The sequence below is a fragment of the Pongo pygmaeus genome, chromosome 5 (assembly GCF_028885625.2).
Source record: "Pongo pygmaeus isolate AG05252 chromosome 5, NHGRI_mPonPyg2-v2.0_pri, whole genome shotgun sequence".
Taxonomy (NCBI): domain Eukaryota; kingdom Metazoa; phylum Chordata; class Mammalia; order Primates; family Hominidae; genus Pongo; species Pongo pygmaeus.
Window position 1 is genome coordinate 37,599,356 of NC_072378.2, and position 24,562 is coordinate 37,623,917.

The following is a 24,562-nucleotide window of genomic DNA, read 5'->3' on the forward strand; positions in this document are numbered from 1 at the left end:
TTTTGTCCTCCCCGCCTCCCTCTCCTGCAGCCATGCTGTCTTCCTTTCGTTCCCCCTAACACAGACAGCACACTCCAGCCTCGGGGACTTTGCACTCACTGTGCCTTCCGCCTGGAATATTCTTACTCCAGCTATTCACCAGCTTCCTCTCTTGCTCAGAAGGCATCAGAGAGGCCTCCCCTACCAACGGGTGTGAAACAGCCCCTCCCTACCCCATCCCATGTGTCTCTTTCCCACTTACTGTGCTACATTTCTTCATAACATGTACTATCACCTGACTCACTCTATGCAGTTGCCTCTCCCACCACCCCCCAAAAATGTGGGCACCGTATTTACTTCACTGATGTTTTCCCAGCACCTAGTTCAATGCCCAGCATGTAGCAGGTGCTTGATAAAGATTTGTGGAATGAATGGACATAGACTCTCAGTATTGTTTTTGTTTTGGAGACAGAGTCTCTGTCGCCCAGGCTGAAGTGCAGTGGCACCATTGTGGCTCAGTGCAACCTCTGCCTCCTGAGTTCAAGCGATTCTCCTACCTCATCCTCCTGAGTAGCTGGGACTACAGATGCCCACCACCACTCTGGGCTAATTTTTGTATTTTTAGTAGAGATGGGGTTTTACCATATTGGCCAGACTGGTCTTGAACTCCTGACCTCAGGTGATCTGCCCGCCTTGGCCTCCCAAAGTGTTGAGATTACAGGCGTGAGTCGCCACGCCCGGCCTATGAGGGGCAAATTATTACTGTTCTTTCAGCCTCCTGTTCCTACTCCTTTCTTCTCTCATTCAATTCTGCAGTCTCTGGTGAAGAATCTAGACACAGGTAGGAAAATACCCACAAAGGATATGATTTCAGCCCCTTATTCCTTTCCTCCTTTCCCAGTCCTGTTCCCTTGCACCAATTGCTGCCACTAGAAGCACCACCTCATCTCCCAGCTCCATCTCACCAAGTGGAAAACAAGTCTTTCTAACAGTGCAGGTGTCCCCGGGAAAAGCAACACTCTAAGAGCTGTCACCCACCCCTGACACTTTCAGTCCGTGAAGATCCCCCAGCCTTCCGTCCTACTTTTCTTCATAGAGTTTATTACTGTGTTGCAGACCCTGAATTAGGAATTGAGGAATACCTGGGGAAGCAAGACACAGCCCACATTCCAAGGGGCTCCCAGCCTAGTGAGGGGCCAAGCCACTTAGGCCATTTGGACCCAGGACGATAGGTGCTAGAGGAAGCACTGGGGGCCGCAGGAGGGGGCCTTGGAGATGGAAAGTCAAGGAAGTCTTCCTGGAGGAGAAAACCTTTAAGCCGAGTCCTGGAAGATAGTATGATTTAGCCCTTAGAAAGGAGGGGAAGAAGGCTGGGTGCAGTGGCTGGGCGGAGAACTGACTGTAAAGGGAACAGTGGCATGAGGAGGCCAGTCAGGAACTGCTACTGCAATAGCCTAGGCAAGAGATGCTGATGGCCTGGGTCGGGGAGGTGGCAGGGGAGGTGATATGAAGTGGTTGGATATGGATCTATATTGAAGGGTGGGCTGATGGGGAGTGTTGAGGAGTTAGATTCAGGCTGAGAGAAAGAGAGGACCCAAGGATGCCTGCTGGGTCTTTAACTTGAGCAATGGAAGGGTAGAGGTGGCAAAGACTGAGAGTTAGGGCAAGGTATACGGGAGAAAATCCTAAACAGCCACCCTTAGAGGATCTGGTTTAGGGGCCAACAGCTCTAAGCAAACGCTTATTACTGACTGCCATCTTGTGGTCATTTGGGGAACTGGCCTAGGTTTAAATTGGTGGTGGAAAGAGTTGAGTGAATTGTAGGCTAGTACCTGGCACTGAGTGTTCAGTAAAAGCCAGCGACTGTCATTACTATGCTCATGATTTGGAAGAGTATGGCCAAAACAAACAAACATGTCTCTTGACTTCACTCCCAACATTTTTCAAGGGAAAAGGAACTACCCTAAAAGGAGGTGCTTCCTTCTTATCTTGGTAAAAGAAGAACGAATCAGGGAGCCGACTTTCGTGTATGAAGTCAGATGATGAGATGCAAGTCCTGCTTTTGCTACCATGTGACCTTGATCTCATCACTGAAGCCCAGTGAGTCTCAGTTTCGTCAAACCATAAAATAGCAGCATTAGGATGAAGACTGCACAACTGGTGAATGTGAAGAGTTCTCAGGAAAAGTGGCGCTCCTAGTTCAAGGCAGGGGCCTGCCAGCTCTCAACACAGGGCTTGTGGCTTTACAATAGTGTCTCTCAACTAGAAGCAAATTTGCCCCCCCACCCCCCCACCCCATGGGATGTTTGGCAATGCCTGGAGATATTTTGGGGGGTTCTTTTTGCTTTTCAAAGGGTTGGTCCTTGTTTTTGTTTTGTCTGTTTGTTTGAGACAGAGTCTCGCTCTGTCACCCAGGCTGCAGTGCAGTGGTGAGATCTCGGCTCACTGCAAGCTCCGCCTCCCGGGTTCAGGCCATTCTCCTGTCTCAGCCTCCTGAGTATCTGGGACTACAGGCACCCGCTACCACACCTGGCTAATTTTTTGTATTTTTAGTAGAGACGGGGTTTCACTGTGTTAGCCAGGATGGTCTCGATCTCCTGACCTCGTGATCTGCCTGCCTCGGCCTCCCAAAGTGCTGGGATTACAGCCGTGAGCCACCGAACCCGGCCCTGTTTTTGTGTTTTGTTTTTTTTTTTTGAGATGGAGTCTCACTCTGTCCCCCAGGCTGGAGTGCAGTGGCACCATCTCAGCTCACTGCCACCTCCGCCTCCTGGGTTCAAGCGATTCTCCTGCCTCAGCCTCCTGAGTAGCTGGGATTACAGGCACCACCACACCCGGCTAATCTTTGTATTTTTAGTAGAGACGGGGTTTCACCATGTTGGCCAGGCTGGTCTCGAACTCCTGACCTCAAATGATCCACCCACCTCGGCCTCCAAAGTGCTGGGATTACAGGTGTGAGCCACCTTGCCCAGCCAATCCTGTTTTATTATCTGACTTGAAAACTACATAATCCACCGGCCCAGGAGGGGATGGGTGGGCTTAATCCCTTGGAGATATTTTTGGTCATGACAGCATGAGGGACAGGTGGATGCTACTGGCAAATAGTAGGTAGAAGCCAGGGATGCTGCTAAACATTCTACAATGCAAAGGACAGCCCCCTACAGGACAGAATTATCCAGTCCAGAATGTCAATAGTGCTTCAGTTGAGAAATCCTGGCACTTTCTTAAATGGGGATTCTTCTTGCTATGTTATTATGAACCAATATGAGAAATTGCTTTCTGAAAAGTATGAGGGAAGCAGGGTGAGGCATGACTCTAGAAAGGGGTCTTTCCTATGGTTACACAGGAGTAAAGTGAATCTCCAGAAGACTGTGCCGTCCAATAGGGTAGTCTTTTTTTTTTTTTTTTTCTTTTTTGAGACGGAGTTTCGCTTTTGTTGCCCAGGCTGTACTGCAGTGGTACGATCTCAGCTCACTGCAACCTCTGCCTCCTGGGTTCAAGCAATTCTCCTGCCTCAGCCTCCCAAGTAGCTGGGATTACAGGCACCCACCACGCCCGGCTAATTTTTGTATTTTTAGTAAAGAGCGGGTTTCACCATGCTGGCCAGTCTTGTCTTGAACTCCTGACCTCAAGTGATCCACCTGCCTTGGCCTCCCAAAGTGCTGGGATTACAGGCGTAAGCCACCATGCTGGGCCAATAGGCTAGTCTTGAGCCAGCCATACATAGTTATTGAAATGGAAATTAGCTAAAAAATAATAAAATTTAAAATTTGGTTACTGGGTTGTAATAGCCACATTCCAAGTGCTCAGTCGCCACACATGGCTAGTAGCCAGCACAGATAGAGGACATTTCCATCAGCACAGGAAGTTCTATTGGACAACACTGCTCCAAAGGACTCAGCAGAACTGGCATCTGTGGGCCAACCCATAAAGGAAGAACTAGAAACTAAGGAAGTGCAGAGGAGAGGGGACAGTGGGAGGCAAAAACAGACACCAGTGAGATGGTTAGGTAAGCACAAGGCCACATATCATTAACTGCTAAAACAAGTCACACAACACATCTGTAAAATAATTCATCCGTACAACCTGCCCTCTCCCGAGAATCATTCCTTAGTGCATAAAACTCAAAAGCCCTGACAAACCAAGCAGCATCAACAGAAGACAGGCAGGGTAGGGAGGATTCCATTGTTGAGGAGCACCATTCCCTCCCACCTTTCCTGGCATCTGGCATGGTTCAGTTTAACTTCCGGTACAACATTCCCCGACGGACAGGTAGTCATCAGTTCACTGCAATGTTGGAGGAGAGCCTAGGGCGGCGTTTCCTGCTCACGGTCTGGGATTCCTTGTAAAGGTTGTATGCGTGCTTGACGATGAAGGGCAGACAGAAAAAGTGCAGAAGCATGTGTGAGATTTGGAAGATCCAGTGCAAGTAACTCAGCGTCTTGAAGTGATCTTTGATGATCCTGTTGAGGAGCAGGACTATGGAGAAGTTGATGAGCTCGTAAGTGATGATCCACATGGCATAGATCAGAAGCCCCATGTAGATATTCTTGTGGATACAATAAAGGAAGAAGAAGCTGATGATGATGGTGGTGAGGGAGAGGCCAGTGCTGATGTTAGCCCTGTGGAACAGGATCCAAGTGACTAGCTCCGACTTTGAGTCCACATAGATGCTGAACTTGGCGTCACAGCAAATGTGTGTCTTCTGGTTCAGGTCAAAGATGAAGAACTGGCTGGTATTAAGGACAGAGAAGATGCCCATCATGAGGGAGAACATCCTGACATTCATTTTATACTTGTTTTAGCAGAGCACCTCCTGCAGGAAGAAAATCATACAGACAAGTGACAAGATGGCAGAGGTAGCCTTAGACAAATCCCCCAAGTCACTAGATATAAATCAGAGAGCTAAGAGCAATGATGGTGTGTGGACAGGCAATAGGCTGGAAGTTAAGGGACATGGGGTCTGGCCCCTGCTGTGGCCTAACTTGCTAGATGTGACCACATCATTGGGAAATGAATGTATCACTGGGCTGGGACTTCCTAAGTAGCTTCCAATTCTGCTGTTCCAGCTTCAGCTTTGCTTTAAAGTGGCAAAAAGAGTGCTCCTGTTGATGTAGGTCTGTAGGAATTCAGAGGTTCCTGTATTGAGAATAATGATGGTATGAACGAAGCTCCCATCTGGGGAGTTCGCTTCTCTGAAGTCAGAAAACTCTCATGGCTCCTCAAGAGCTTGGAATCATCCCTGACATCCTCTGCCCCCGCTACTCTTTCCTTCCAAGTCCTTAGAAATTTCCCTGATTTGCTCCCTGGGCATGGCGCAGCCTTGTCCCAAGTCACAGGGTTTGGCCAGCAGGAGTGGAATGGGTAAAGGTTTACGGATCCAGGCAAGACTCTGCCCAGGGCCAAGATGCCTTAACAATAAGCCACCATTGTGCAGGTGAAGGCCCAGCAGGCAGACCTCCAGCTGCAACCTAGGTTACACCTGAGCTCTAGAGGTCAACTCATGGCAGGGAGCAGGAACCTGGTGCCCAAGCCGACCCTGCTGAGGGCATGTTGATAATGGGGGACCTAAGGCTGGAGTAGGCTGGGCCTACAGCGCAAACATTCCTCCACAACCTGAATCTCCTTCTTACTGGTTCCCAATTCAGAGGACTCCTGAGCAAACCTCTCTCCTCATCATTCACTACACTGGCGAGCTACCTCTGTTGTGGGGCAAAGGAAGGGGCACAGTCACACATGGGGAGAACACAGGGCTGTCCTCAGGCTGACGAATGTCCAATGGGGGACAACTTGTTGGAAGCCTGACCTGGCCTCTCTCTGAGGTGACCAGAATGGGTCCTGTCCAGCCAGGCAGAGCACAGACAGGCTGCCACTGGCCTCCCTCCAACCCTCTCCTCTTCACTCAATGGATCAACTCCAAATACAGTAAAATATACAGAATGTAAAATTCACCACTTCAGCCCTTTTTGAATGTGCAATTCAGTGACATTAAGTACATTCACGTTGTCATGCAAGCATATCGCTATCCATCTCCAGAACTTCCTTTCTCTCTCTCTCTCTCTCTTTTGACAGAGTCTTGCTCTGTAACCCAGGCTGGAGTGCAGTGGTACGATCTTGGATCACTGCAACCTCTGCCTCCCAGGATGAAGTGATTCTCCTGCCTCAGCCTCCCAAGTAGCTGGGATTACAAGCGTGCGCCAGCATGCCCAGCTAATTTTTGTATTTTTAGTAGAGACAGGTTTCACCATGTTGGCCAGGCTGGTCTTGAACTCCTGACCACAAGTGATCTGCCCGCCTCGGCCTCCCAAAGTGCTGGGATTACAGGCATGAGCCACCATGCCCGGCCATCTTCAGAACTTTTTCATCATCCCCACCAAAATCTCTGTACCCATTATAAACACCAACTCCCCATTCTCTTCCCCTGCTCCCTACTAACCATTTTTCTTGCTGCCTCTATGAATTTGCCTGCTCTAGGTGTCTCATGTAAGTGGAATCATACATTTGTCCTTTGGTATCTGGCTTACTTCACTTAGCATAATGTTTTCCAGATTCATCCCAAATATTCTTATACTTTATTCCCCACCATCCTACCAACCCTGTGTGACTCCAGATACACAAAACTCTCAGTGCACCCTAGAACCTGGAGGGCCCAGGAGGGAGGCAGTGTGTTGTCTGGTGGGTAGCTGCACTGACGCTTCCCCGTCTGCACCAACGAAACCTCACCTCTGCTCGGTCCACAGCGCAGCTTCCAGAGCAGCCACTACCCATGGGGTACTCACCTGAATTGTCTAAAAACAAGGCCCTGAACCACACAGTTTTCTTCCTTTGCTTTATGTCTATGTTGCGAGTTTCAAGGAAATGTCTGTATAAATCCCACTGGTTCCACAGCTCTGCTGCCCCAGCCTTGGTCTCCACCCTTGGCACCTCTCTCCTGGGTCACTATAATAATGGCCTAACTTCTCTTTCTGCTGCTAGCCAAGGTCCTCTGGTACATTCTATTCATTCAACACTCACTCAGCAGACATCTATTGTGTATCTACTAGGTGCTGGTGGTACCTAGCACTGAAGACACTGGAGACAGACAGGTAAATATGCTAGTGTGGAAGCTAGACAAATAAAAAAAATGAATAAAAATTGTTTTTAATTAAGAGAAAAGAAAACTTGAGGCAGGCGGATCACGAGGTCAGGAGTTCAAGACCAGTCTAGCCAACATGGTGAAACCCCATCTCTACTAAAAATACAAAAATTAGCTGGGCATGGTGGCACGCGCCAACTACCTGGGAGGCTGAGGCAGCAGAACTGCTTAACCAGGACCCGGGAGGTAGAGGTTGCAGTGAGCTGATATCACGCCACTGTACTCCAGCCTGGCTGCAGAGTGAGACTCCGTCTCAAAAAAAAAAAAAAGAAAAGAAAAAAGAAAACTTACAATGCAACGTGATAAATGTGATAGAGGAAGAGATGGCTCAGTGTTGTCAAGATGTAACAGTGAGAGAGATGAAAAATCAGTGGGTGAGAATCAGGGGAGGCTTTCTGGAGTAGGCAATAGCTGAGCCTGGGTCTTCAAAGACGTGGGCACTAAGTAGGCAGAAAAAGGAGGGACTTCACGCCCAGCAAAGGAGACAACACAAAGGGGTAGGCACAGGGATAGGCAAAAGCCATTTTGGAAACAGCAAGTTTGGCTTGGCTTGAGCAGAGGGGAAGGCTGTATAGGTTGGCAGGGGCCAGATCGGAAGGATCCTTACCCACTACCAGCCATGTGGATGTTTCTCTGAAAGGCAAAGGAGAGGTTCTTCAGGGTGTGTGTGTGTGTGTGTGTGTGTGTGTGTCTGTGTCTGTGAGAGAGAGAGAGAGAAACACAGACAGACAGACAGACATAATCAGATTTGCATTTTATTTATTTATTTTTGAGACAAAGTCTCACTCTGTTGCCCAGGCTGGAGTGCAGTGGTGCAATTATGGCTCACTGCAACCTCCATCTCCCAAGTTCAAGCGATTCTCCTGCCTCAGCCTCCCGAGTAGCTGGGATTACAGGTGCCTGCCACTATACCCACCTAATTTTGGTAGTTTTAGTAGAGAAGGGGTCTCACCATGTTGGCCAGGCTGGTCTTGAACTCCTGACCTCAAGTGATCCGCCCGCTTTGGCCTCCAAAAGTATTGGGATTACAGACGTGAGCCCCTGCATCTGGCCTGATTTGCATTTTAGAAAAATCTTTCTTGCTGCTGTGAGGGCCATGGGTCAGAAAGGGAGCAAAGGTGGAGGTAGGCAGAGCAGTTGAGAGGCTATGGAAGGAAATAAGGTGAAGTAAGGCAGCAGAGGGATGTTGGGGGACAGATTTGGGGCCTGCGGCTGTGGGAGGAGTCTGGGATGAGCACCTGGATGGAGGACAGCCCATCCTCTGAGGTGAGGAGCACAGGGGCAGGAGAGTACTTAGGATGGGAGCGGGGAAGACAATGACGAGGATAGCTTGCCAAATGGTGAGTGCTGTGGTTTGACTGTCCCCTCCAAAATTCATGTTGAAACTTAATCCCTAATGCAACAGCATTAAAAGATGGGGCCTTTAGGAGGTGATTAAATCATAGGGGCAGAGCTCTCATGAAAGGAATAAGTGACCTTACAAAGGGACAGGAGGGAACTAGCTAGTTTCTTTTGCCTCTCCATCCCTTCTGCCATGTAAGGACAGTGTTTGCACCATCTTGGAAGCAGAGAGAGCAGGCCCTTACCAGACACCAAACCTACTGGCACCTTGATATTGAACTTCTAGCCTCCAAAAGTGTGAGAAAATAAATCTCAGCTCTTTATAAATTACTCAGTTATTATAGCAGCAGTGGGTGACTCACACCTGTACTCCCAGCACTTTGGGAAGCTAAGGCAGGTGGATCACCTGAGGTCAGGAATTCAAGACAAGCCTGACCAACATGGCGAAACCCTGTCTCTACTAAAAATACAAAAATTAGCCAGGCATGGTGGCCTGTGCCTGTAATCCCAACTATTCAGGAGGCTGAAGCTGGAGAATCACTTAAACCCTGGAGGCAGGGGTTGCAGTGAGCCGAGGTCGCACCATTGCACTGCGGCCTGGGCGACAGAGCCAGAGTCGGTCTCAAAAATAAAAAACGTGCTTCAGACAGTCTCTGGACCTGAATGCAAAGTGATGTCTGTTTATTTGTGATAGTATGTAATCATATACTGTCTTATATGAATGGCTAATTGATTCATAAACAATAATTTACTTTCTTCCACTAAACTACAAAATTCTCATAGTCATTCATATCTTATACATTTTTGTATATAGTATATACACAATGTTCAGTACAGTGTTCACACTACAGAGTACAGCACAGCAACAGATACAGAAGTATGTTTAACATATATCTTTTGATTAAGGAAGTGCCTTTCACACACCTTGACAAATTTGGGAAGGGTGGGGAAATTCGAGACATAAACTGAAGGATGAATTTTCTCTATTTTTATTCTTTTTCTTATCTGGAATAAAACAGAAGACACAGTGGGGAAATCATAGCACAAACCCACCCCAGGGCCAACAGTATCCTTTGCGCTACAAAAATCTGATATAAATACAGATTTGCTTATCCCAGGGTTAAATTAAAGAGTTGTGGGTTGAAGGCTAATGAAGATGCCAAGAAAAAAGGATTGCCATACTGCAATTCAGCTTCATCTTATTCCATTCATTTTGACCAATCAGGTGGTAGAAATGTGGAGTTCACAGAAGGTTTGATAAATCACAATATCCTTTAACTAAATACGCTCAATGAGCAGGATATTCCAGTTGTGATTATAATCACATTTTCTCTCCATGTTCTCCTGAAAGAGTGGCAGTAGGGTCTCTACTTGTGGAACTGCTAAGCAAAAGTGGGGGGAAAAAAAGGAAATAGAACTACCCTGGGAATCTGAGAGACCTACCTCTCAGGGGAAAGAAAAGGGCCAACACGATTGCTTATAGTGGTGGATAAAGCTGCTAACTTTTTTTTTTTTTTTTTGAGACAGAGTCTTGCTCTGTCACCCAGCCTGAAGTGCAGTGGCACAATCTCGGCTCACTGCAACCTCCACCTCCCAGGTCAAGTGATTCTCCAGTCTCAGCCTCCCAAGTGGCTGGGATTACAGGCGTGTGCCGCCATGCCTGGCTAATTTTCTATTTTTTTTAGTAGAGACGGGGTTTTGCCATGTTGGCCAGGCTGGTCTTGAACTCCTGACCTCAGGCGATCCACCTACCTCTGCCTCTCAGAGTACTGGGATTCCAGGTGTGAGCCACTGAACCCACTCAAAACTGATAATCTTTTATTTCTGCTGTGGAGAGCCTCCGCTGTAGAAATTCGTCTCTTGTAGGAAATTATATTGCCCTGGCTCTGGTTTTTGTAGGTTATGTGGGCATAGTTGATGACAAAGAACATCCAGAAACAGTGCATGACTGTACGAGACACCAAGCCAAACCAGCGCATGATTCTGACCTCTTTAATGCCAAAGTCATTGTTGGTGAGGATTTGTATTACGATGTTTGCAGTTTCATAGAAAAAAATCCAGACAACGTAGATGACCAGGCCCCTAAAGATCTGGGCATACACTGAGTACAGGAGGAAGCAGCTGATGATGATGGTGATGAAAGACAGGAAGAGGACGATTTTAAAACTCCAGCAGATGATGAAGTTATTTATGATGTCACTTGCACCCTCGTACTTTGGTGTGATCTCAGTGCAACTGCCATTCCCTAGGTGCTTCTGTTCAAAGATGAGATACATGTCTACGGCCATGATGGTGAAGACCCCTGACAACACGGTGCCCATTTTGGCAGTCATCCCACACCACTGCTGCTGTTTCATGCTGAGACCTCCTGTGAAGACAAACAACATGAGGGAGAATTCTAGTTCCTGCCAACATGGTAAATAACCAGGGTTTCTGCCTCCTTTCCCAAATCTACTTTGGAGAAATATAGACAGAAATACGAAAACTGGGAAACTACAGCTTTGGGAAGACACAGGCTGTTTACAATGGACTGGGGGTGGGGAAGAGAGAGGATTCAGTCAAGCTGGTGGCAATGACCAGATAAAATTACAGCAGTGGTTCTCAACCCTGGATTCACCTTAGAATCACCAAAAGTACCCAAGTCCAGGCCCCACCACAGACCAATCACATTCTCTGGTTGGGATCCAGGCAGCAGTATTTTTCAAAACTTCCTAGTAATTTTCGCATGTAGCCAGTGTTGGAAAAAGCTGAGTTAGAAAAAGATGGCTTAAATTATGCTCTTAGCTGGGCACAGTGGCTCATGCCTGTAATCCCAGTACTTTGGGAGGCTGAGGTGTGAGGATTGCTTGAGTCCAGCAGTTCAAGACCAGCCTGGGCAACATGGTGAAACCCCAGCTCTACAAAAATTAGTCAGGTGTGGTGGTGCATGCCTGTAGTTTTAGCTACTCAGGAGGCTGAGGTAGGAGGATCACTTGAGCCCAGGAAGTCAAGGCTGCAGTGAGCTGAGATCATGCCACTGCACTCCATCCTGGGTGACAGAGCAAGACCCTGCATCCAAAAAAAAAATTATGCTGTTAACTCTCCTAGCATTGCCTTGGGCTTCCATTGCTGCCCAGATGGTGAAAATTGCCTGTACTTGTTCAGACCTGAGTGCAGATGTTTCAGGATATAACCAGGGCAGCACAAGAACCCTGTAGGGTGGAGATGATAAAAACAGGTGGACGCCAACTGACTTTGGGCAATCGCTTCTCTACTACGTATCAAAATATGGATTACAATGAAAGATGTATACTTTAAAGGAAATTTAGAGCCTTAGGACAGACTAGCCTTATAATAGAAAATAAAATGTAATAATGAGCTAAGTATTCAACTCAAGAAGTTAGAGGGAAAATAAGAACTACACAAAAGTAGGAGGAAGAAAATAAATAGAAGCGCATAAGTCAATGAAACAGGAAATAAAGTAGAGGGATTTCTGACTGGTTAGGTTATTTGGGCTGACATGTTGCCAAAAAGCAACTTAAAATGCTGGATAAAATAGTTTAAAAATATAAAGTATAGAAGTGCTCCCCAAGTGGAAGGAAGTAAATTTTGCTCTGAAGTTATTTGCCAATCTAGGCAAACTTGGATTTCATTATGACAGCAATGCAGGGTAAAGAAGAACAAAATCAAAGCTCTGACTCCACCAAGGTGAAGAGTCTTTCCTATATTAGTTGTGAGCATCCCCAAAGGCCTACGATTAGGGGAAAGGTGAATCAGAAGTAAACCTCCCCTACATCTTTCTGCCAGGAAACTTCAAGAAAAGTTGGCTTGTTAACTACACTGAGCAGGTGAGGAGAAAACTCTCCTTGAGACATTGTAATCATAGCTGGCCCTTTTTTTTTTTTTGTAGATTTATAGCCCATATTACATGAAGTATTTTTTTAACTTTAAGTTATAAATCTAGTTTAAAGTCGTCCTAAACTGAAAGTGTGTCTAAGTGTCTGGCAGAAGCAAATTCAAATCCTCTCTGGAGGATTGTACTTTTATGCTGGTCTTCATCCTCTAAGAATCTTCATCAGTAATTTTTCAGGGACAATGACAAGTACATAGTGAAAAATAACCAAGCACATAAGGAACAAGGCATTGTGAGAACCAGCTGAAACAACAGATAGCAACGGAACTGCGTAATATCTGATCATAAAACAACTATGATTACCATATTTTTGCATTATTTAAAATTTTTGTTTTACTTTTATTATAGTATAATTCATGCATATATAATACACAGATATATAATATATATATACACAAGATAAAATTTTACATCTTAACCATTTTTAAGTAGACAGTTTAGTAGTGTTAAGTATATTCATTTTGTTATACAAACAATCTCTAGAACTTTTTCATCTTGCAAAACTGAAACTGTATACCCATTAAGCAACAAATTCCCATTTCCCCCTGCCCCAGCTCCTGGAAACGATCATTCTACTTTCTGTTCCTATTAATTTGACTACTCTGGATATGTCATGTAAGTGGAGTCTTTTTTTTTTTTTGAGATGGAGTCTCACTCTGTCGCCCAGGCTGGAGTGCAGTGGTGCAATCTCAGCTCACTATAACCTCCATTTCCTGGGTTCAAGCAATTCTCGTGCCTCAGCCTCCCAAGTAGCTGGGACTACAGGAGTGCACCAACACACCTGGCTAATTTTTGTATTTTTAGTAGAGACAGGGTTTCGCCACGTTGGCCAGGCTGGTCTCAAACTCCTGACCTCAGGTGATCCTCCCACCTCGGCCTCCCAAAGTGCTGGGATTACAGGGGTGAGCCACCCCACCTGGCCATGCAAGTAGAATCTTATAGCATTTGTGACTGGCTTATTTCTGTTAACATAATGTCCTCAAGGTTCATCTATGTTATAGCATGTGTCAGAATTTCCTTTGATTACTGCATTAAAATAAATAAAAGATAAACTGAAAATATATGAAGAAACAGGAAACCATAGAAAATGACCTAGTGTTATAGGATCTCTGGGGCGTCAATTTTCTGGCCAGAAACCTCTGTGGCCAGTGGCACCTTTGCCTGAGTTCTTGTTCTGTGTCCAAGATGAATGAGGTACACAGACAAGTGAAGGGTAAACAAGATGAAGATGAGCTTTAAGTGTTAGATCAGCTAAAAGGAGACTCACAGTGGGTAGTTCCGCTCTGTAGGCAAGTCATGCTAATATCTGCTGTTCTCAGCAGGGAGAAGGTCCTGGAGAGGGTTGCTCCTCTATGCAGCTGATAGTCCTGACGTCTCCGCAGGTCTCTGAGGTTCTCAGAAGAGAGGGTAGCTCCTCTCTGTAGCTGGTCCTCCCATTGTCTCCTGCTATCAGCAGAGAGGATAGCTCCTCTCTGCAGCTGGTCGTCCTATCATCTCTCTGCCCTCTTCGTCCTCTAGCCATCCTCTGCCCTGCTCTGGCTAAGCCAAGGTCTTTTATGGACCTCAGAAGGGAGGAAGTGCACGCAGATTGGTCCATCGGGGGCCATGGGCAGGCTGGAAGAGGCACCACTTAGGTGTGCAGGACTGGCGGCCTGGCCCCAGCCTTCAGGCTCTCCCGGGCCTGAGGGTGGGGCCTTACTGAGGACCCGACCCCTTCCACCCGGGAATGGATATGCCTCCCGCTGCCATTCATGGCCCCCCAGGGCTCGGCCCCAACCCGGCTCCGAGATTTGAACTGGTGCCGGGATTGGAGAGAGGCCAGGCAGCGGGAGCAGACATCCGGGAGCCTGCAGGGATGGGAGGAGGCCGGTGAGGGGGTCCTCCTGGGGTCCACGAGGGTGCAGGCTGCAGAGACGCCCGTGTCCTGCACCTAGGAGGTCCTGCCCCGCCAACTCGGAAGGGGCGGGTCTCCTACTTGTCCCTGGCTCCTGCCTGCTCAGTGAAGTGGGAGGCCCAGGTCTGCAGCCGTGGGTCCTGGCAGCTGCAGCTGCACCTGGGAGGGCAGATCCTGCCTATTCCCGGCCCTCCTCCAAGAGCACAGGGAGGCTTGGATGCACAGCCACGGTTTGGGCAGCTGCAGCCCGCCCAAGAGGGCGGGGCTTCTGCCTGCTCCGTGGAGCCGGAGGTGGGGTCTGCGGCTGTGGTTTGGGCGGCTGCAGTAGCACCCAGGGAGCTCCCGCCTTAACTCAGAAGGGGCCGGGCTTCCACTGGCTCCATGGAGTGTGTAGCCCTAGCCGCGCCTCCCTGCTGCAGTTGGAGTGACAGCCGGAATGATGGCAGCAGCCACTGCCATCACTAGCTGATTTGAAAAAGAACCAAACAGAATTCTAGAGATGAAAAACTCAGTATCTTAAATTAAAAATTCAGTGGACATAAATGGTAGCAGGTTGGACACAGATTAAGGAATAATTAGTTAACCAGGAAACAAGATAAATCAGCAGAAATTATCCAGAATGTAGCACAGGGAGACAAAAAGATGGAAAATATGAATGAGAAGTTAAGAGACATGAAAGATATAATAAGATGTTCTGATAGAGAAAGAGAGATGAGACAAAATGGGGGTAGCATATTTACAGAGAAAATAGCTGAGGATTTGCACAACTGAAAAAAAAACACCAATGCACAGATTCAAGAAACCTAACTGATTGCTAGAAGGATAAATGAAAGAAAATCTACACAAAACATATGGTACTCAAACTATGGAACACCACACACAAAAAGAAAATCTCAAAAGCAGCCAATGGGCTTTTTATTTAAAAGACCAACAGTTATAGACTTCTACAGGAAACAAAAATCCCATGGAATAATATTTTAATTGTGCTACACAAAGCAAAACAAACAAACAGAAACCCCTGCCAACCTAGGATTCTATACTCAACTCAAATATTTTTCTTTTTTTGAGACAGTATCTTGCTCTGTCGCCCAAGCTGGAGTACAGTGGCATGATCTCAGTTCACCACAACCTCTGCCTCCCGGGTTCAAGCAATTATCCTGCCTCAGCCTCTCAAGTAGCTGGGATTACAGGCGTGTGCCACCATGCCCAGCTAATTTTTGCATTTTTCGTAGAGACGGGGTTTCACCATGTTGGTCAGGCTGGTCTCAAACTCCTGACCTCAGGTGATCTGCCGCCTCGGCCTCCCAAAGTGCTGGGATTACAGGCGTGAGCCACTGCGCCTAGCCTATTTTTCTTATTTATATATTTATTTATAGAGATGGAGTCTTGCTGTGTTGCCCAGGCCAGAATGGAGTAATGCAGTCATAGCTCACTGCAGCCTCAAACTCCTGAGCTCAACAGAGCCTCCTGCCTCAGCCTTTTTTTTTTTTTTCTGGAGACAGGATCTCACTCTGTCACCAGGCTGGAATGCAGTGGCACGATCTCAGCTCACTGCAACCTCTGCCTCCCGGGTTCAAGCGATTCTCCTGCCTGAGTCTCCCCAGTAGCTGGGACTACAGGCGCCTGCCACCATGCCTGGCTCATTTTTTTGTATTTTTAGTAGAGACAGAGTTTCACCATGTTGGCCAGGCTGGTCTTGAACTCCTGACCTCAAATGATCCACCTGCCTCGGCCTCCCAAAGTGCTGGGATTACAGGCGTGAGCCACCGCGCCCGGCCTCTGCCTCAGCCTTTTAACTAGCTGAGACCACAGGTGCACACTACCACATGCAGCTCATTAAAAAAGAAATTTTTTTTTAGCTGGGTGCAGTGGCTTTTGCCTGTAATCCCAGCACTTTGGGAGGCTGAGGTGGGCGGATCATGAGGTCAGGAGATCGAGACCATCCTGGCTAACACGATGAAACCCCGTCTCTACTAAAAATACAAAAAATTAGCCAGGCGTGGTGGCGGGCACCTGTGGTCCCAGCTACTCGGGAGGCTGAGGCAGGAGAATGGCGTGAACCCAGGAGGCAGAGCTTGCAGTGAGCCGAGATCACACCACTGCACTCCAGCCTGGGTGACAGAGCGAGACTCCTCTCAAAAAAAAAAAAAAAAAAACTTTTATTTTTGGAGAGACAGCATCTCGCCATGTTACCCAGGCTGGTCTCAAACTCCTGGCCTCAAGTGACCCTCCCACCTCAGCCTTCTGAGCAGCTGGGACTACAGGAGTGAGCCACTGTAAATATTTTTCTAAAATATTTTTCAAGATTGAGAGCACATAGTATGATGATAATCTTTTCATAAAAATCAAAACCAAGCAAAATTTAAGAATATATTTTTTGGCCCTACATATATATGTGAATAAAACTTTATTATAAAAGTAAGGGAAGACCAGTCATGGTGGCTCACACCTGTAATCCCAGCACTTTGGGAGGCTGAGGCAGGTGAATTGCTTGAGTACAGGAGTTCGAAACCAACCTGCCCAACATGGCCCATCTCTCCAAAAAAAAAAAAAAAAGAACCACCAAAACCAAAAATTACCTAGGTGTGGTGGTGGCACATCCCTGTAATCTCAGCTACTCCGGAGGCTGAGGTATGAGAATCACTTGAGCCTGGGAGGCAGAGGTTGCAGTGAGCCAAGATTGTGACACTGCACTCCAGCCTCGGTGACAGAGCGAGACTCTGACTAAAAAAAAGAAAAAAAATTACCAAAAGTAAGAGGATAATAGATACAAAATTTGGGATTGTGGTTACTTCTGAAGTGCGAGGGGCAGGGATAGGGGCAGGGGCACATAGATAATTGTGAGGTTTTATTCTGTTTCTTGGGTTGAATGAGAGATTCACAAGTGTTCATCATAGTTAAAAAAACAAACTAGTAAATAAAAGAACAGAAGTGGGCCATGCATGTATTAATGATGACTGTTTTCTATGACCTAGGATTATGAATAGTCCAATCCTGTATACCTGAGTTCCCCAAGGAAAAAAATAAAAAGAGTGGAAAAAGACATGTAATCTAATCTCACACCTGTGGCATACTGTGGCGTAATTGGCCTTGCTGTGTTCATTGCCTCCCATCCAACTAAAACAGATAGCAAACGTCCTGTTTGTACTTCTTAAAAATCTCATTAAAATTTTGGGTTCCCATTGGTCTATCCCTAGCAAAGACTGACAATTGTCTCCCAACATTCATTTCTCCCTTTTCACTTTTACCTTTAGCTAGACACATGGCTGCCCAGCTAATAACTGCATTTCCCAGCTTCCCTTGCGGATTTGTGTGGCCCCATGACCAACGGGATACAAATGGAAGTGATGTGTGCCACTCTACAGTCTTGCTCATAAAAGAATTAGGAGTGCTCTCACCTTCTCCCTTTCCCCCTTCCTGTTTTTTGGCCATGACTGGAACTGATCTATGACCTACCCTATCAGCCGTGGGTCATTGCTACGTGAGAGAGAAATAAACTCCTATCATAAATAAGTCATTGTCTTTTGGGATTTCTTTGTTACAGTGGCTTAGCTTGTACCATATGATACTACCTAAACTTCTTTATTGAAGAAGTGTAATGAGAAATAGTGATCTACTGGGATCTAGCACCTCCTTTGACTTTGCTCTTTTGAAGAATCCAGCAGATTCTTCCTGTCTACATGCTTATTTCACGGAGTCTATGCTTATTCACCATCTCCTCATAAAGAGATATCTCCCCTTTATCTCAAGATCACCATTCTCTTTTTTTGTTTGTTTTTTTTTGTTTTTTTGAGACAGAGTCTTGCTCTGTCGCCCAGGCTGGAGTGCAGTGGCATGATCTCGCCTCCCGGGTTCAAGCGATTCTCCTGCCTCAGCCTCCTGAGTAGCTGGGATTACAGGCGCGTGCAACCACACCCAGCTAATCTTTTTGTATTTTTAGCAGAGACGGGTTTCACCGTGTTGGTCAGGCTGCTTGAACTCCTGACCTCGTGATCCACCTGCCTCAGCCTCCCAAAGTGCTGGGATTACAGGCGTGAGCCACGGCACCTGGTCCAAGATCACCATTCTCTTACAATTAACTTGGTAATAACTCATGTATTGTCTTATGACATATTTTATTATATATTGTCTTAAATTGTTATTTAAATATTTTATACTTATAATAATCATTTTCATAGCTACCAATAAGGTTATTGAGTGTTAGAGAAGCTAATTAATTTTGCCCAGGCCTGTATATCTGCACAGCAGCAAAATTAGGATTTGAACTCACAACTTTCTGCCTCCAAAACTGACTCACTTGCCTTCATGCTCAACCTACTTGTGTTTTGTGTGTTTCAGGGATTTTTGAATCCACTGAGCCCAGAGACTCCATCCATCCCCTAGTTCCTAAGGAGGGCCTCGACTAGAGTAAGGCCTTGATTAAAGTAGGCCTTTGGTCAATGTTGGCAATTCTTCCTCCATTGTCTCTCATCTGACTCATCTTCCTCACTAACTCTCAGGGCCATTCTGTTCCTTTCTCCTTTCTTCTTTCTCTCTCTTTCTTAGTTCTTCTCCTTCCTTCCCTTCCTTCCCATTCTTTTTCCCATCTATGCTGCAAAACTTCCAAGTGCATACTCTTGATTGCTCTAAGCGAAGGTTTTTTTTGTTTTGTTTTGTTTTTTTGAGATGGAGTCTCGCTCTGTCACCCAGGCTGCAGTGTAGTGGCGCGATCTTGGCTCACTGCAACCTCCGCCTCCCAGATTCAAGCAATTCTCCTGCTTCAGCCTCCCAAGTAGCTGGGACTACAGGGGCACACCACCATGCCCGTCTAATTTTGTATTTTTGGTAGAGGTGGGGTTTCACCATGCTGGCCAGGCTGGTCTCAAACTCCTGACCTCGTGATCCACCCGGCTCAGCCTCCCAAAGTGCTGTGCTGGGATTACAGGTATGAGCCATTGCGCTCAGCCTAAATGTTTATTATTACCATTATCTTTATCATTATTACATCATCTCATTTGACTGATATCCTTATGTGAGGTAAATATTTTAATTTGCAAAATTAAAACATAATTTAATACTTACTTTGTATATATCTTGAGAGATATATATAGGAAAAAAGTTTGTAGGAAAAAAATGATCCAATACTGAGATTTAAAAAGTCACAAATAGGAACACAGAAAAAAAAGTTAATGTTTCCATGTTACGGAAAGTTTCACATTTGCTCTATCAAGTGAGATAAAGAGACTTCTAAAGCAAGAGTCTCAAACTCTAAGGCCTTCCAGAGCTAGGCAAGTCAAATAAATGGGTGAGGTTGAGGGGTATGAAGATACTAGGGCTGAGTGTGGTGGGTTGCACCTATAGTCCCAACTACTTGAGAGGCTAAAGCAGGAGCATCACTTGAGCCCAGGAGTTTGAGGCCAGCCTGGGCAACATAGCAAGACTCCATTTCAAAAAAGAGAAAAAAGAAAGAAAAAGTTACCAGGGAGTAGTAGAGATTGTAGCAATTAGGACAGTGTCCACCTGCCTGAAAGTATTTGAATTCAAATTTCCTTAATAGATTGTGCTGTTCAAACAAAACATATTTGAGGGCCATGTTGCAATTTTCACAAGAGTGAAACTCCATCTCAAAAAATAATAATAAGGCCGGGAGTGATGGCTCACGCTTGTAATCTCAGCACTTTGAGAGACTAAGGTGGGTGGATCACCTGAGGTCAGGAGTTCGAGACCAGCCTGGTCAACATGGTGAAACCCTGTCTCTACTAAAAATACAAAAATTAGCCAGGCGTGGTGGCATGCGCCTGTAGTCCCAGATACTCGGGAGGCTGAGACAGGAGAATTGCTTTAACCCGGGAGGCAGAGGTTGCAGTGAGCCGAGATTGCGCCACTGCACTCCAGCCTGGGAGACAGAGCAAGACTTCGTCTCAATAATAATAATAATAGCCGGGCGCAGTGGCTGACGCCTATAATCCCAGCACTTTGGGAGGCCAAGGCGGGCGGATCACAAGGTCAGGAGATCGAGACCATCCTGACTAACATGGTGAAACCCCGACTCTACTAAAAACACAAAAAATTAGCTGGGCTTGGTGGCGGGTGCCTGTAGTCCCAGCTAGTCAGGAGGCCGAGGCAGGAGAATGGCATGAACCTGGGGGGTGGAGCTTGCAGTGAGCCGAGACTGTGCCACTGCACTCCAGCCTGGGTGACAGAGAGAGACTCCGTCTTAAAAAACACAAAACAAAACAAAATAATAATAATAATAGCAAACATTTAATAAAAGCTTACTTTGTGCCAGGCACTGTATTAGAGTTTCATAACTATCTTGAGGATAGCTGTAATTGTATGTATTTATTTCCTCATTGATAGTTTCAAGAGGGAGGTGTATTTGTATTATTTATGCATTCAGACACCCAGAAAAAGATTTTTACCTGTCAGGAGATTTACTAACAACTATTCAGAATTTAGTGCCAACTCAACTGAACAGAGTAAGCCCTTGTCCTGTGGAAGGTCGCTCTTCAACAGGACTTTGGAAAATCAGACTCGTCTCCCTAGCAACTTTCAGTTTTTTTTTTTTTTTTTTTTGAGACAGTGTCTCGCTCTGTCGCCCAGGCTGGAGTGCAGTGGCGCTATCTCGGCTCACTGCAAGCTCTGCCTCCCGGGTTCACTCCATTCTCCTGCCTCAGCCTCCCGAGTAGCTGGGACTACAGGCACCCGCCACCATGCCTGGCTAATTTTTTGTATTTTTAGTAGAGACGGGGTTTCACCATGTTAGCCAGGATGGTCTCGATCTCCTGACCTCGTGATCCGCCCGCCTCGGCCTCCCAAAGTGCTGAGATTACAGGCGTGAGCCACTGCGCCAGGCCAATGTACAACTTTCAGTTTTACTAGTAACTTCATTAGATTCATTTTATTATTTGGCTCATTCTAAGTTACAGCCATCTATAGATTTAATTTCTAGTACTTCTCCTTAATGCGCTGACTCTGCAGTTGGTTGATTTGTTTTCTATTGCTGCCATAACAAATTACCACAAACTGAGTGGTTACAATACAAAGTTATAATAGTGTCTCAGTTCTGTAGGTCACCAGTCCCAGTTGCCTCAATACTCAACTGGTGGTTTCTCTGCTCCAGGTTTCACAAGGTAGAAATGGAGGTATCCTGGGCTAGCGGGACCCTTCTTGGGAAATTCTAGGGAAGAATCCCCTTCTAGCCTCCTTCAGTTTGTTGGCCGAATTCAGTTCCTTGCATTTGTAGAACAAAGATCCCTACTTCCTTGCTGGCTGTTAGCTGAGGGCCACCCCTGGCTTCCAGAGGCCTCCTTCCAGGCCTTGCTCCTGAGCTCTCAGAGCCAGCAGTGGTACATCAAGTCCTTCTCACGCTTGGAATTTCTCTGCCTTCTCCTTCTGTCACAATTCACTGCCTCTAACTGGAGAAAGTTCTCTCCATTTATGGGTTCATGTGGTTAGACTGGACCCACTTGTCTAATCCAAGACAATCTCTTTACCTTCAGGTCCTTCACCTTAATTGCATCTGCAAAGTCCCTTTTGCATACTCACAGGTGTGATACGACGGGGCAAAGGCCATAAGGGTTGTTATGGGCTGAATTGTGCCCCTCGTCACCAGGGATTTCAATTCTATGTTGAAATCCTAACCCCCAGCACTGCAGAATGTGACTGTATTTAGAGATAGGGTCTTTAAAGAGGTAATTAAGTTAAAATTAGGTCATTAGTGTCAGACCTAATCTGACATTTCTTATAAGAAGAGAAGATTAGGACACAGACACACAGAGAGGGATGACCATGTGAATACATGGCGCAGGGGTGGTGAGGGTGGCCATCTACAAAATAAGGAAAAAAGCCTCAAAAAAACCCCAACCCTACTGACACCTTGATCTCAGAATTCAAGAACTGTTAGAAAACTAATTTCTGTTGTTTAAGCCACTCTGTGATATGTAGTTATAGCAGCCTTAGCAAACCAATAAAGGGGCCAAAATTCTGCTTAACACAGTTAAGCAAAACAGCCTTTCAATTCTTCTTTGGACCTGGGTAAATTGCTTCTCTACAACTGGGCAGTTGTCTTATAAAAATTGTTAATTTTTTTGAAAAGGGTTTTAACAATGAGTTTTCTTTTCAGTGAAACTAAATAACAACACAAAGGTTTTTTTTGTTGTTTGTTTTTGTTGTTGTTGTTGTTGTTGTTTAAGTTAGGCTGTGGGATTAAACCAAATCAATTCAAGAACCTAGTTAAACCACTGTCACTAAATTCCATTTAATTTAGTTTAATTGAATTTTTATTTATTTTCTTTTTGAGATGGAGTCTTACTCTGTCCCAGGCTGGAGTGCAGGGGCATGATCTCTGCTCACTGCAACCTCCACCTCCCGGGTTCAAGCGATTCTCCTGCCTCAGCCTTGCAAGTAGCTGGGATTACAGGTGCAAGCTACCATGTCTGGCTAATTTATTTATTTGTTTTTTTTGTAGAAACGGGCTTTCACCATGTTGGCCAGGCTGGTCTTGAACTCCTGACCTCAAGTGATCCACCTGCCTCAGCCTCCCAAAGTGCTGGGATCACACTTGGCCTCCATTTAATTTTTAAGAAATCAGGCTGGGCGCGGTGGCTCACGCCTCTAATCCCAGCACTTTGAGAGGCTGAGGCAGGTGGATCACAAGTTCAGGAGATCGAGACCATCCTGGCCAACATGGTGAAACCTCATCTTCACTAAAAATACAAAAATTAGCCAGTCATGGTGGCGTGCACCTGTAGTCCCAGCTATTCGGGAGGCTGAGGCAGGAGAATGGCGTGAACCTGGGAGGCGGGGTTGCGGTGAGCCGAGATTGCACCATTGCACTCCAGCCTGGGCGACAGAGCGAGACTCCATCTCAAAAAAAAAAAAAAAAAAAAAGATTCAACAGAAAGTTCATGCTGCCTGGGTGTTTTATCTTTTATATATATAATATATATATATTATGTTATTTTATATAATATATATATTTTTCAATGTAGAGAGAAATGTACAATTTTTTTTTTTTCAGGAAATGCAGCTACTCTGCTCTTGGATTTTCTTCCCACTTTCAGACCATTATTCTTCCTCAGACCCCTGCTTCCTAGGTCTTCCTGACTGTGTGGCTAAAAAAATTACAGAATCTCAGTCCCTAGCCCAGACTTACTAAAATCAGAATCTCTGGAGGTGGGACCCAGGCAAAAATCTCAAGCTTGCAGGAACCGAATTATCTGCTTTCTCCTTACCTGAAACTAGGCAGCTGAAGGATAAGTCACCTTATGAGGTATTTTCTTTTTTGCTTGTGTAAGTCTTTTGTTGAGGGGGAGAGAGGGGTGAAATGGAATTTATTCTTAAATCTGGGCTAATAGATTTGATTAATGGGTACAAAAGGACGCCTCGTTCCAAAAAATAGAATTTTCCCAAGTTGATGCAAATAGAATCAGAGATCACAAACAGAATAACATGCTGAAATAGCGAAGGTCAGGAGAACTTTCTACCACAAGGCTCCTGCCCATAATGGATTTTCTATATACTTTTTCCAAACCTTCAAGGATAATCTAGACTAAGGGCCCTATGCAATAGTTTTTTCTGTTTTGTTTTGTTTTGTTTTGTTTTTTGAGATGGAGTCTCGCTCTGTCGCCCAGGCTGGAGTGCAGCGGCGCAATCTTGGCGCACTGCAAGCTCTGTCTCCGGGGTTCACACCATTCTCCTGCCTCAGCCTCCTGACAATAGTTTTATACCCTATTAATGGTCACCAGTTTAACTGGCCCTAAACACTGCTGGGAAATCCTACTACCTTTCTCTGGTTAACTTCCTCTCCCGTTTTCTGCAACAGCTAGTCCGAGCCTTTGGTCCCAGATCCACAAACCCCATTTCCACATATACACTTCCTTCCTTTGTTACAAAGAGGAAGTATCTTTCCTCCTCTACCCTGTTGTTATCTCTGTTCCAGAGCCCATGCTCCTGCCCTCCCCGGAACCTTCCATTTATCATTTCAGTTGACCACTCCTTATCTCTTCAAAAATCTTCTCTTGACTTCTGACACCAAACTCACCTTGTTTTTCTCTCACCTGTCTGGCAACTCTTTCTCAGACTCCTTTATTAGCTTCCTTCTGCTTATTCCTAAAGGCTAGTCTCCCTCAGTGCACAAACCAAGACTGTTCTCACTTTATACTCTCTTCTTTGGTAACCTCACTGTGGTTCTGCTGCCGTCTACACTGAGAACAAATGCAATGTCCACTACACTGGTGACTCCCAATCCAATCTGGTCTTCAGTTTGGAGCTTCAGTTGACGTATTCAACGAGAATGCCTCCATTTGGGAACTCTTTTGGAGCTGCTTAAACTTAGCTT

The 24,562-nt window shown here is 45.9% G+C and overlaps 2 protein-coding genes across 5 annotated transcripts in view; both read right to left on the reverse strand.

Annotated features, from left to right (window-relative positions):
• Nucleotides 1-3,977: 3,977 nt before the first annotated feature.
• The window catches only part of TMEM217 (transmembrane protein 217), a 45,666-nt gene continuing 25,081 nt past the window's right edge, over nucleotides 3,978-24,562 (reverse strand). The window contains exons 1-3 of one of the 4 annotated variants that reach the window (XM_063666176.1): nucleotides 13,615-14,292; nucleotides 10,208-10,823; nucleotides 4,073-4,795 (exon numbers count right to left, since the gene is read on the reverse strand). In XM_063666176.1, the coding sequence (XP_063522246.1) occupies nucleotides 4,765-4,795; nucleotides 10,208-10,812 (636 nt within the window). In that variant the 5' untranslated portion in view covers nucleotides 10,813-10,823; nucleotides 13,615-14,292 and the 3' untranslated portion in view covers nucleotides 4,073-4,764. Of the gene's footprint in view, nucleotides 4,796-9,256; nucleotides 9,461-10,207; nucleotides 10,824-13,614; nucleotides 14,293-24,562 lie in introns of those variants that run through there. The other 3 variants (XM_054490768.2, XM_054490766.2, XM_054490767.2) reach the window with 3 other exon arrangements.
• On the reverse strand, nucleotides 4,259-4,768 carry TMEM217B (transmembrane protein 217B). Its single transcript, XM_054490770.1, has one exon. The coding sequence runs from the start codon at nucleotides 4,766-4,768 to the stop codon at nucleotides 4,259-4,261; it is 510 nt and encodes a 169-aa protein (XP_054346745.1).